General features: G+C 37.0%; 1 protein-coding gene across 3 annotated transcripts in view; it reads left to right on the top strand.

The window, feature by feature from the left end:
* LAMA3 (laminin subunit alpha 3) overlaps positions 1–12,941 on the top strand; it is a 2,187,360-nt gene that overhangs the window by 1,142,530 nt on the left and 1,031,889 nt on the right. For all 3 annotated transcript variants that reach the window (XM_044065357.1, XM_044065355.1, XM_044065356.1), the window contains exon 19: positions 10,270–10,372. In XM_044065357.1, the coding sequence (XP_043921292.1) occupies positions 10,270–10,372 (103 nt within the window). The remainder of the gene's footprint in view (positions 1–10,269; positions 10,373–12,941) is intronic.

Here is a 12,941-nt window from a genome sequence, read left to right as displayed (position 1 = left end):
TGTCAATGTAATTTATTTAACCTGTTCAGCATTAGCCTGAATTTAGAGGTAGGAGATGACATCTTAACATTTGTCTGATTAGTCATGAAATGCTTGTGAATGTGTAAGGTGTCATTTTCAGTGCTGTCTACATCTGTCAAATGGCTTACTACAAACAGTAACAGTGGTCTGTGACTATGGGTAATAAAAATGACCTTACTGCAGGCCCCCTTCTTTAAATTAAGCACTGACATACATAAGTGGTTACATTCATCAGATACCATCTGTGTAAATATTTGTAAACTTTCACTAAGTGAATATTATGGCCTATTGTTGTGGACTAGATGCAGCCTCTTCAGCCATATATTCTGCATTAGTTTGTCATGGAGGTTCCTTTACTACCACTGTCAGCTGGCCACCATCACTTGTGCAAGAGACAATAGAGCAAACTAGTCTGCCATGGTCTGTGACTGGCTGTGGCAGCTGTCCACCAAACCAATACATAGCCATGTTGTGCAGATTACCAAGCAGTTGGCATCCTGCATTCAGTAGCAGGGTCATTCAGGTGATGGAAATGGTTTCTAATAGTCCAAACTCTCACCCAATGACTATTCATGCCTGGGACAGGGCAGTGTTGAAGCACTCTGTTGCATTTCCATGGCAGTTACAGATTGGTGTCATTAGCCGAGGTTGAATGGTTAGCCTGCATCACCTGGAAAACAAAACAAGGAGAGGAAACATAACAAAAAAGGGGAGGGTATTAGTCAGTACTACCTACACCACTCTATAGATACAGAAATAACTATGGTTAGTAACATTGTCGTACGTTGCACTTACCATCTAGGTGACAATGAGGAATCCTACCATACAGGAACAGGCAGTGCAGTCAGCTTTTGTGACAAATAAGAGTGCCACAGACACTACAGAAATTTGGGGTGTACTCAGTTATGAACCCCTATGCATCACCCACTACCTGACAGTTGGTGAAAGGGTAGCCCCTCCTGTTCTGGTACCACTCCCTTCGTGGATTAGATAGGGCCATAATACATGGTTGGAATCTATTGTACCATGCACCTTGGGAAAGTGTGCTTTCCCATAGAAAGCATGCATGGCGCTGGTTCCATCCTGCAGTATACTGGGAAATAGACTTACTGATCCACATATGCCAAGAATATGTCACAAAAATGCTGGAATACCCTTAATGCAGAAGCATGTGAGATAACCAGCATGTCCCCAGTTTGTCTGTCTGGAAGGCTCTCTTGGCAACTAAAGTTAGGGCTATGCATTCCTTGGTATTCATAGGTGTAAGAAGGCCATGCCCCCCCCCCCCCCACGTTCCTGCCTGTGGCTATACAAACTCACCAAAGCCTGTATTATGTACCTGCACACTACAAACCTGTCTAAGACTTCCTGATCAGCAAAGTTCAGATTGGTCAAACTTTACCTATATTTTTGCCTTTTGAGCTGGCAAGCTCCATTGAGTGTACCTGGTTTTGGCACAACCAAGATGAGAACCTCAAAATGCTAGACAGCCAGTAAACACAAGTATCTTTGTGGATTGCAAAGCAGATAGAAAAGACATAGGTTCACTTTTTATAATCCTTCTGCATATGTTGCAGGTGTGTGTCAAAAAGTGATTATGAATCATTCAAAGGTGGAAAAAACTCAATTTATAAAATTATATCTTCAGACTATTTGCATATTCCTAATTTGCACCTCATTATTACTTCACTTGCGTAGTACTTTGTCAAACTGGTTCATACAGCTCACCCTAAGTGTAGCTGCTGCCTATGAATTATGCCTCAGCTGAGTTCAGGTGTTGCCAGCACAGATTCCTACTATGCCTAAGCACAATGGCTAAATACCACCCTATTTATCATTTTGAATTGAGACCAAAAAGGATGTAACCCTGCAGTTGCTTAAAAGGTGAAAACATTTTACAAATTTAGATCCCAAAGTAGATTTGGATAACAGTGTTCAGATGCCAAAATATGTGACCAGGTCACGTGGTTTCCCAGTGTTCTCATTGATATGCCTCTGTAAATATTTCTAAACTACATATCACTGGACAAAAATTATCTGGGAATGCCAAGGGACTTGATGTTATACCAGAATGGGGCATTAGGTTCCTATATACATATTCTTTGGGAATGCCCAAATTCCAGTCAGACTGCTTGCAGGGTCTTGTTGCAGCTGTTTGGAGACAAGACTAGAATTTTCACAGTTTGTTTCTTCCTAGTCTGCTGTTACTGTGGCATGGTAACTAAAAAGTAGCTAGGGGAATCCACAGTAAAATAAATTATTAAGTTTTATGTTGTAGATTGATGATCTGAAAGCTAAGGGCATTACTAAGCATAACTGATAAATAAATGATACATGGATTCTGTGTTTGCATTATTTGGATAAGCAAGATGGAGTTTAAGGCTGAATATGTGTTTTATAAAGCGGTAATATTCATATTTACACTTTAATTGTCTGATTTAGAAACTGGAAATGAGATTTTCTGTTTGTATAAATTATGTGTATATTCTTAGGTTCATAGGTTGGTATTAGGCTATTGGCCTTAGGGCCTATACAAGCTTAGCCATAACAATTCCCTGGCTATTTCTTCCCACACTATTTACTTCCCTGGACCCCTGTCTAGCATAACACAATTATTTCCATCACCAGGCTTACAATACATTAATTTAAGCATCAAATTTTACATAGACAAAACTGCTAGATTGTTCAAAGAACGAATTAAAGAGCATATTTATAAATATTATAATATTTCTAAGCAGAATAAAACTAATGCTCTTGCCAAGCATGTGCTTAATACTAATTCCACGATAGTTTTAAATTTATAGTTATTGGGAGAATAGTGGAGGATGTAAGGTTAGGAGATCTACGCTTAAGAACTGAGGAATTGGAGGCAAAATGGATTGTCAGGATGAGGGAGATACAGGCTGTGGGCTTAATGAATGTGTTCCCTTTAGACCAAAAAACGGAGTATAGTAGAAAAGTTTACCATTCCACTCTGAGTTGTTTAAAACAAAATTTCTTTCCCAATAATACATAAAAAGGTTGGCTACGGCTGCCCCACATGGGGAGCCCATGGCAACCCTCTTTGAATGTAAATGTCTTTTTCAAACAGGAAATAATTTGATGACAAAATGATGTTAAGCAACTCAGTAACATTATTAATGACATTAATAGGAGCCTGAAGCTCACGCAAAAGCAAGTCAATCCACTCAATGGCCTCCTGGTGTGGTATGGATGTATAAAGATCGACCACATCTATGGTCAAAAAGTTAACATCCATATCCAACTCCAGCCCATTTAGGTCAGAAAGAAAAGACCATGAGTCTTTACAAATAGTAGGTACACTGTCAACATACTGGTTCAATAAAGTATCCACGAATTTTGAACAAGGGTAGGTGAGGGAAAGCCTACCATCTATCAGTGCCCTCATAGGTGGATCCCCAAGGTTTTGTGAATCTTGGGATTCCAAACATGACAGGGGTCTTGGCGTGAAAATGTCTATATATTTATATGTCTCCTCATCTATTCTGCGTTGATGAAAAAATCCCTCAGGTAACCCCTAATCCTACTGGCACTGATATTCATCTCGTTGACAGATGAGATTTCATATGAGTCAGAATCAAGGACCCTATGCATTCTTTCTACATAGTCAGCCTGCTCAAAGATGGCCAAACCGCCACCTTTATCAGGCTTGATGATCCTGACCCGACATTGCGGAGGTCACGTAATGCTTCAAGTTGGTCCTTGGAAATATTGAAGCGGCTAGTACCAACACAAGGCGCTTCAGTAAAACCTGATGTCCAACTCACAGGCACTCTCAAACATTTTTAGGACCACATGGAGGGGCGGGTTGAAAGTACTAGGCAGTTTCAGCTTCGAGACCAGGGAGTCTGTGGAAAAGTTAAACAAAAGTTTCAAATTTAGTTTACGTACATAACATTTTAAATCCAATAACACCCTGGCCAAGTCGCATTTGATAGAAGGTACAAAAGTATTACCCAAGGCTAACAGTTCGACAATTTCTGGTTCAAGGGTAAGGTGTGAAAAATTATAAATTGTAAAATCACCTTTCATATTCTTAACAACCTTGACAGGAGTGTTCAGAGTGTAGAGGGGGTTTGTGTTTAGTTGTTCCAATTCGCATTCCCCCTGCGGCGACCCCTGTTGTTCCTGTTCCCTAAAAAATTATTGCTGGATTTTGGGGTCCTTCATACCCAGCAGCAGGTATCGTTTCATTCGACCCCCTACTGGTATCCTGTCTATTTTTATTGCGGTTACTCCTACGTAAAGGTTGGTCATTTTGTGTTGGTACATCTTGACTATCCACAAACCCAGGACCAGTTACTCTAACAGTCTCAGGTAACTCAGATGGATTAACCCCAAAACTACCCTCAATTTGTACACGTAAATTAGGGAAGGCCATATCTTTAGAATAGGATGACCTATCCCTGTGTAATTTTTTGGCTTTGTTTGTTTTCAATTTGACCATGTAGGTGTCAATGCTGGAAAAAATCCGTGAATGATCATATTTTAATTGTGAAAAAGCATTATTCAACCTGATTTCCTCATCAAGCAAACAAACCTCTTTAGTCAAATCAGATATACAAATAGAATAGTGTTTAACTAACAACTCAAGAAGGTGTAAACCCTGCGACTGGAAAAGTGTCTTTAAGTCAATTAGGAAAGCATCGCTATTAATCAAGCCAGATGGTGCAAAATTACACCTAAGTCCCTAAGTATTTCCTGTGATACGAAAACAGTAGTTTATATTGCTTTTTGCACATGCTGTCCAGCATTCTACGTCGGAAAGACGGACAGAAGGCTTAAAGACAGATTGTATCAGCACTTATATGCCATCAGGAATAAGAGACTTGATAATGCCCTTGCCAAGCATATCTGTTCTTTTCCTGGGCATGCTTTCTCTTTCATGGGGATTGACCACCTCCCTGTTCATCCTCGTGGTGGACCTAGTGCTCTTATACTTGAGACAAATGAATTGCTTTGGCAACTTAAGCTTAACGCTTTCTACCCTCCGGGGTTGAATGAAAGCTGTAATATTGCACCTTATCTCAAATTAAAATCGTATATGAGATAGTTGTTCCCTTCTTATTTTAAGAATCATACTTGCCTTGACACTTTTGATTTAGTCCTTTTTGCATTAGCCCACTATGTGTGGGTACAGTGTCAAGCCACTTGGTGGCACTGTTTCCTACCTTTTTGTTGGTATTTGACCTAGCAAGGTTTGGCTTAGGTTGTTATATTCACACTTAGTACTTTTACTTAATTTTAAGGTCACACTTTAGATGTGGGTTGTCTACATCTTTGGAATTTATATCAATTTTTAGTAAAAAGTTATTCATTTGTTTTATTATGTCGTTCCCCCTTTTAAAATAATGTATACTTGGGAATGACTATTTAGCATTTTGCTTTTTAAATGTACATATGATTTTGTGACACTTTTTCTTGTGTATTTTTATTTCTTAGGAAATATACTGAATTTTACTTGGGTTTGACTGTGTCAAAATATTGTGTCTTTTTGTATTGTCACAGTCTTTTAACTACATCAACAGTTCAGCATGTATTTAAACTATGCCTGAGGCTTTTTGCATTTTACTTCTTCAGTTTAATGCAGGCATCTTGTTGCATAATTTGTGGTTAATTGATAGCAGTTGACTTCAATTAACTTTCAGTATTTAACTGCTTGTGTTTGGTTGCCTTTGTATCCTCTGAAGAAGCCACCATATGTGTGTGGCGAAAACGCTGTGATTTTCTGTTTTAATAAATTGCGTTTAGGACTGTGAGGGCTTCTGCCTTGTTCTTTGTTTTGTATGATATGTATGCATTTATAAGGTTGTCTAAGACAGACCTAACTCTCTCAGGCAGTTGTGATTCCACCTAGAAATTATTAGACAAATGCTGTTGTCAATGTAATTTATTTAACCTGTTCAGCATTAGCCTGAATTTAGAGGTAGGAGATGACATCTTAACATTTGTCTGATTAGTCATGAAATGCTTGTGAATGTGTAAGGTGTCATTTTCAGTGCTGTCTACATCTGTCAAATGGCTTACTACAAACAGTAACAGTGGTCTGTGACTATGGGTAATAAAAATGACCTTACTGCAGGCCCCCTTCTTTAAATTAAGCACTGACATACATAAGTGGTTACATTCATCAGATACCATCTGTGTAAATATTTGTAAACTTTCACTAAGTGAATATTATGGCCTATTGTTGTGGACTAGATGCAGCCTCTTCAGCCATATATTCTGCATTAGTTTGTCATGGAGGTTCCTTTACTACCACTGTCAGCTGGCCACCATCACTTGTGCAAGAGACAATAGAGCAAACTAGTCTGCCATGGTCTGTGACTGGCTGTGGCAGCTGTCCACCAAACCAATACATAGCCATGTTGTGCAGATTACCAAGCAGTTGGCATCCTGCATTCAGTAGCAGGGTCATTCAGGTGATGGAAATGGTTTCTAATAGTCCAAACACTCACCCAATGACTATTCATGCCTGGGACAGGGCAGTGTTGAAGCACTCTGTTGCATTTCCATGGCAGTTACAGATTGGTGTCATTAGCCGAGGTTGAATGGTTAGCCTGCATCACCTGGAAAACAAAACAAGGAGAGGAAACATAACAAAAAAGGGGAGGGTATTAGTCAGTACTACCTACACCACTCTATAGATACAGAAATAACTATGGTTAGTAACATTGTCGTACGTTGCACTTACCATCTAGGTGACAATGAGGAATCCTACCGTACAGGAACAGGCAGTGCAGTCAGCTTTTGTGACAAATAAGAGAGCCACAGACACTACAGAAATTTGGGGTGTACTCAGTTATGAACCCCTATGCATCACCCACTACCTGACAGTTGGTGAAAGGGTAGCCCCTCCTGTTCTGGTACCACTCCCTTCGTGGATTAGATAGGGCCATAATACATGGTTGGAATCTATTGTACCATGCACCTTGGGAAAGTGTGCTTTCCCATAGAAAGCATGCATGGCGCTGGTTCCATCCTGCAGTATACTGGGAAATAGACTTACTGATCCACATATGCCAAGAATATGTCACAAAAATGCTGGAATACCCTTAATGCAGAAGCATGTGAGATAACCAGCATGTCCCCAGTTTGTCTGTCTGGAAGGCTCTCTTGGCAACTAAAGTTAGGGCTATGCGTTCCTTGGTATTCATAGGTGTAAGAAGGCCATGCCCCCCCCCCCCCACGTTCCTGCCTGTGGCTATACAAACTCACCAAAGCCTGTATTATGTACCTGCACACTACAAACCTTCCTGACTTCCTGATCAGCAAAGTTCAGATTGGTCAAACTTTACCTATATTTTTGCCTTTTGAGCTGGCAAGCTCCACTGAGTGTACCTGGTTTTGGCACAACCAAGATGAGAACCTCAAAATGCTAGACAGCCAGTAAACACAAGTATCTTTGTGGATTGCAAAGCAGATAGAAAAGACATAGGTTCACTTTTTATAATCCTTCTGCATATGTTGCAGGTGTGTGTCAAAAAGTGATTATGAATCATTCAAAGGTGGAAAAAACTCAATTTATAAAATTATATCTTCAGACTATTTGCATATTCCTAATTTGCACCTCATTATTACTTCACTTGCGTAGTACTTTGTCAAACTGGTTCATATAGCTCACCCTAAGTGTAGCTGCTGCCTATGAATTATGCCTCAGCTGAGTTCAGGTGTTGCCAGCACAGATTCCTACTATGCCTAAGCACAATGGCTAAATACCACCCTATTTATCATTTTGAATTGAGACCAAAAAGGATGTAACCCTGCAGTTGCTTAAAAGGTGAAAACATTTTACAAATTTAGATCCCAAAGTAGATTTGGATAACAGTGTTCAGATGCCAAAATATGTGACCAGGTCACGTGGTTTCCCAGTGTTCTCATTGATATGCCTCTGTAAATATTTCTAAACTACATATCACTGGACAAAAATTATCTGGGAATGCCAAGGGACTTGATGTTATACCAGAATGGGGCATTAGGTTCCTATATACATATTCTTTGGGAATGCCCAAATTCCAGTCAGACTGCTTGCAGGGTCTTGTTGCAGCTGTTTGGAGAGACAAGACTAGAATTTTCACAGTTTGTTTCTTCCTAGTCTGCTGTTACTGTGGCATGGTAACTAAAAAGTAGCTAGGGGAATCCACAGTAAAATAAATTATTAAGTTTTATGTTGTAGATTGATGATCTGAAAGCTAAGGGCATTACTAAGCATAACTGATAAATAAATGATACATGGATTCTGTGTTTGCATTATTTGGATAAGCAAGATGGAGTTTAAGGCTGAATATGTGTTTTATAAAGCGGTAATATTCATATTTACACTTTAATTGTCTGATTTAGAAACTGGAAATGAGATTTTCTGTTTGTATAAATTATGTGTATATTCTTAGGTTCATAGGTTGGTATTAGGCTATTGGCCTTAGGGCCTATACAAGCTTAGCCATAACAATTCCCTGGCTATTTCTTCCCACACTATTTACTTCCCTGGACCCCTGTCTAGCATAACACAATTATTTCCATCACCAGGCTTACAATACATTAATTTAAGCATCAAATTTTACATAGACAAAACTGCTAGATTGTTCAAAGAACGAATTAAAGAGCATATTTATAAATATTATAATATTTCTAAGCAGAATAAAACTAATGCTCTTGCCAAGCATGTGCTTAATACTAATTCCACGCATAGTTTTAAATTTATAGTTATTGGGAGAATAGTGGAGGATGTAAGGTTAGGAGATCTACGTTTAAGAACTGAGGAATTGGAGGCAAAATGGATTGTCAGGATGAGGGGAGATACAGGCTGTGGGCTTAATGAATGTGTTCCCCTTAGACCAAAACTCAAGTCCAGATTTGTAAAGCGATAATTGATGAATCTATATAAATTGTTTTTTACATATTTTTCATATATTTGTATCTGTTTTTATGCTGTGTTTTTAATTGTATGGATTTCTTTAATTGTGATATTAGTCTCAATAAGTCTTGGTCATGTGATTTTATCAGTGTATTTAAAGGGTGTGTTTTCACTGTGCTGTTTTTACACGTGAAGAAGCGATAAGTGAAAGCACTTGTGTTTGTGCACAGTAAAGTTCTTGTTTTTATTCCAGCCTTGGATGTGTCTGGGTTTTACATTTTTGATTGTTATTTGCCTTAAAGATGCATTTGTTGAAATAGTGGTGGACTTGCTCTTGGTTTTATATATATATATATATATATATATATATATATATATATATATATATATATATATATATATATATATATATATATAGATATATAAATGTACAAATATATAATGAGTTTGTGGGTGCTTATATATATATATATATATATATATATATATATATATATGTATAGGTTCACTTTATACTTTAGAACTCCTGAAATCCTGAATTTCAGTATCCCAAAATTATAAAGTTGAAGTTTTAAAATCACGAAAGTGCTTAATCGCGAATCCAAATATCTCTAATTCACAGTTATAGCTTTACGGTACGTTATGTGCCGTGTTGTGAGTGGATGGTGTCTGGTGTGTGTGGATTTAGGTGTAATTTAAGGTAAATGAGTGTTTTGTAAGGATTTTGTGTGGAAGTCTGAGTGTTTGTGAATGTGTTTGTCAGTTGAACGTGTGGGTTAGCGTAGGCAGGTGAAATTATGGGTGTGTGTAAGTGTTGGATGTGTTGGTGTTTGTATATGTGTGATGTTTGTGTGTGTGTGAGGGAATGTAGAATGTGTGGGTGTGAGTTTCCTTTCTGTGTCTGTTTGTGCGATCTCGGAGTTAGTATATATAAGTAGCAGGGGTGGGGGGTGCAGCCCCCCCACATGGGGTGTGTAGGGGGGGCTTGTCCTCCTGCTTATATGTAGTGTAGGTTTGTTTGTTTCTGTTTTTGTGTTTGTATGTGTTATGTTTGTTGTGGTGTGGGTTGGATGATGCATGTGTTGTGTGGTGAATGATGTGATTTTGTAGTTTTGGGATTTGGATCGTTCGACTTTATGGTTACGAAATACTGAAATTTGGGATTTCAATATTTTGAGATTATAAAGTGAACCTATATATATATATATATATATATATATATATATATATATATATATATATATATATTTATATGAAATCTGGTAGTGTAAAGCAACAATGTAATTATTCTAACACATAGTCATAGTATTCTTTAAAAATATGGACTTGAATTTGTGTGTGCACCATTTAATCTGCTTCCTTTTTCCCCAAAGGATGGCCAGTGCTTTTGCAAGCCTAATGTCTGTGGTGGTCCCTGCAATAGCTGTGATGATGGATACTTTGCTTTGGAAAATCGCAACTACTTTGGATGTCAAGGTATGTATGAGTTCACAGAACAATGCCATTTAGTGAGGGCTGAATACTCATTCCACTTGTTTTTTACATATGTACGGCAATAAAGAATATGTAAATAATGACTCTGTTGAAAAAACACCTATTCATTTTAAAAAGCCCTGAACTTGGGTATATGTACTTTCACATTGTTTATGTGGTTGTTATATCAACAAAGAAGTTTTTAACAACCAAAAAGATAGTTCAAATAAATTAAACTACATAGATTTTGACGGATAATAGGCATATACTGCCAATTTTCTCATTTCCCTATGTTATAGATAAACTAAAGGTGATGCTTAAGTAATTACTTCTTTCTTCCCAACACACCCTTTGTAAGATTTGCTTTCTGTTTATTTTATGAATTCTTGAATTTTGTTATTAGTTTGGCTGCTTACTTTTTCTAGTAGGCTTTTCTAGTAATAATTTGCCCTTTTATGCAGTTAATACTTGCTTTTGTCTCCCCTGAACTGTCTGCCACACACCTTCAGATTGTGTAACCTGTTCTCTTACATCCTTCTCTTGAAAGATTATAGTGGCTTTGATTCTAGTGTTATCCTTGATGAACTTCAGTGGAACAGTATTATATGTGTATATATATATATATATATATATAGTGTCAGTGGCAGAACAGGTAGCATATTCAATTTTAGTGAAGAAGGTAGTGGATTCTATTCCCACCCCATGTAAATTGCTGGCATTCCAGTGCAACATAAGAGTGTGCTGTCCTTTAAATCAGATGTTAAACCAAGGCCCCTTCTGCTTCAGTTGGATGTATCATGGCACCTATCAAAAAGAGTAGGGTTTTTTTATTGATAAATACGTTACCCATTATTTACATATTTACATCTATTTACAAATCTCCATACATTATAAATGTCAATTTAAGCACCACCCCCAATCTTTTAGCCACAGCCAGAACATTATTTTTCCAGAATCTTTGTCAAAGTCCATTTTCCATTGTATTTGTTTTCATTTAGTCTCTCGTTCCATGTAGTCCATGAAACATAAAATATACTATGTCCATTTTCTTCACTTCTTCCTGTTTATGGGCACCATGATAACCAAATTCTGTTATGTCCATATTTGTTTCTCTAAATTTTAACAAACTTTTCACCCTATTATGTTTACATATTTCTTTCCAGAAGTTATTAACTCTTTCACATTTCAAAAACATATGCTTGATAGTCTGAAATTCTCCACATTTATTACATATTCTATCTTGCTATTTCTTGTGTAGCATATTTACTTTAACCAACAATTTTCTAATAGACAATCTCCATTAAAAATAATTACACTCTTTAATCTTTTTATAGTTATATCTCATCAGTATGGCTTTTTTCGTATCTATTTCAAAATCTTTCCATGGATCAATGCAATTCCTTTCTATTTTTCTCATATATAGTTTCATAGATTAGTACTAGGCTAACTGCCCGTGTGAGCCATTTCAAGCCTAGCCAATTATCCCTTGTGAGACTCAAACCTTGCACCTTGTGTTTGTAAGGCAAACACCTTAACCATTAGGCCATCCTCTTTATTCCATTTTATTTTTCATAACACAATTTTCTTTTGCTACTCTTTCATTTCTTCATTCACAGTGGTTTTACTTCTTTTCTTAACTTCCATTCCTTCCCACAGTTCTATGTATTTATAATAAAGTATCATTTCTATCAAGTTTTTATTTTCCTTCATAATTCCTTTTAATACCTTATATAAAATTAAATATGCTGCATACTATTGGGTTTATTAAACCCAAGTCTCCTTGCTCTTCATTCATATATAGAATCCCTCTCTTGACTGGATTCAGTCTAGAACCCCATATGAAAGAAAATATAATCATTATTAGTTACTTTTCATACTTAATAAGAATCATATAGATGTTAGCAATGTAAGCAATTTTTCCTATTACCATGGTGTTCAACAAGTGTGCTTTTTTCTATATGAAAATATATGATTTCCAAAAATGTGCCATATCCTTTACTTCTTTGAATACATTATCCCATTGTTGTTAACTGTATTCATTCCTTCCAAATGTTATTCCTAATATATTAGGAATCATTGAACTCAATATCTCCTGTCATACCTTCAAAACCAAATCCTTTATTTTCTCTGTATTTATAATTAAACCAATGTTTTTGAAATTATAATTATTTTTCCATTTACTTCTTCCATCCCTACTTTATTTTTAACAGTTAATACAATATCATCAGCATAATTATACATTATTGGCCATCATTGGGAATTTGCCCTTTTCCCCAGTGTAGGGTGATCTCAGAGTTGGTATATTTAGTTAGGGGGGGCAAAGTCCCCACTTGATTAGGGTTTGAAAGTTTGTTTTCCTGTCCACCAGCCAAGCAAATTTTTTCCCTGTGAAAAAATTTGCGGAAGTGGCCATTCGCTGTTTTCAGCTTTTGCCATTTAGGTGTCAACGTTTAGGTGTTTGACAACCTAAATGTTTGATGTTATAATATAGACCCTTTATTTATAACCCCTTTCATAACCTTCACGTCTACATTTTTATTTAAAGATATCATCAATTATACTCTTGACTTCA

Source organism: Protopterus annectens, chromosome 3.part0, assembly GCF_019279795.1.
Source record: "Protopterus annectens isolate FY-2018-M chromosome 3.part0, PAN1.0, whole genome shotgun sequence".
NCBI classification, from domain to species: Eukaryota; Metazoa; Chordata; order Ceratodontiformes; family Protopteridae; genus Protopterus; species Protopterus annectens.
The sequence above is the reverse complement of the archived record's forward strand: the minus strand, read 5'-3'. Positions and strand labels throughout refer to the sequence as shown.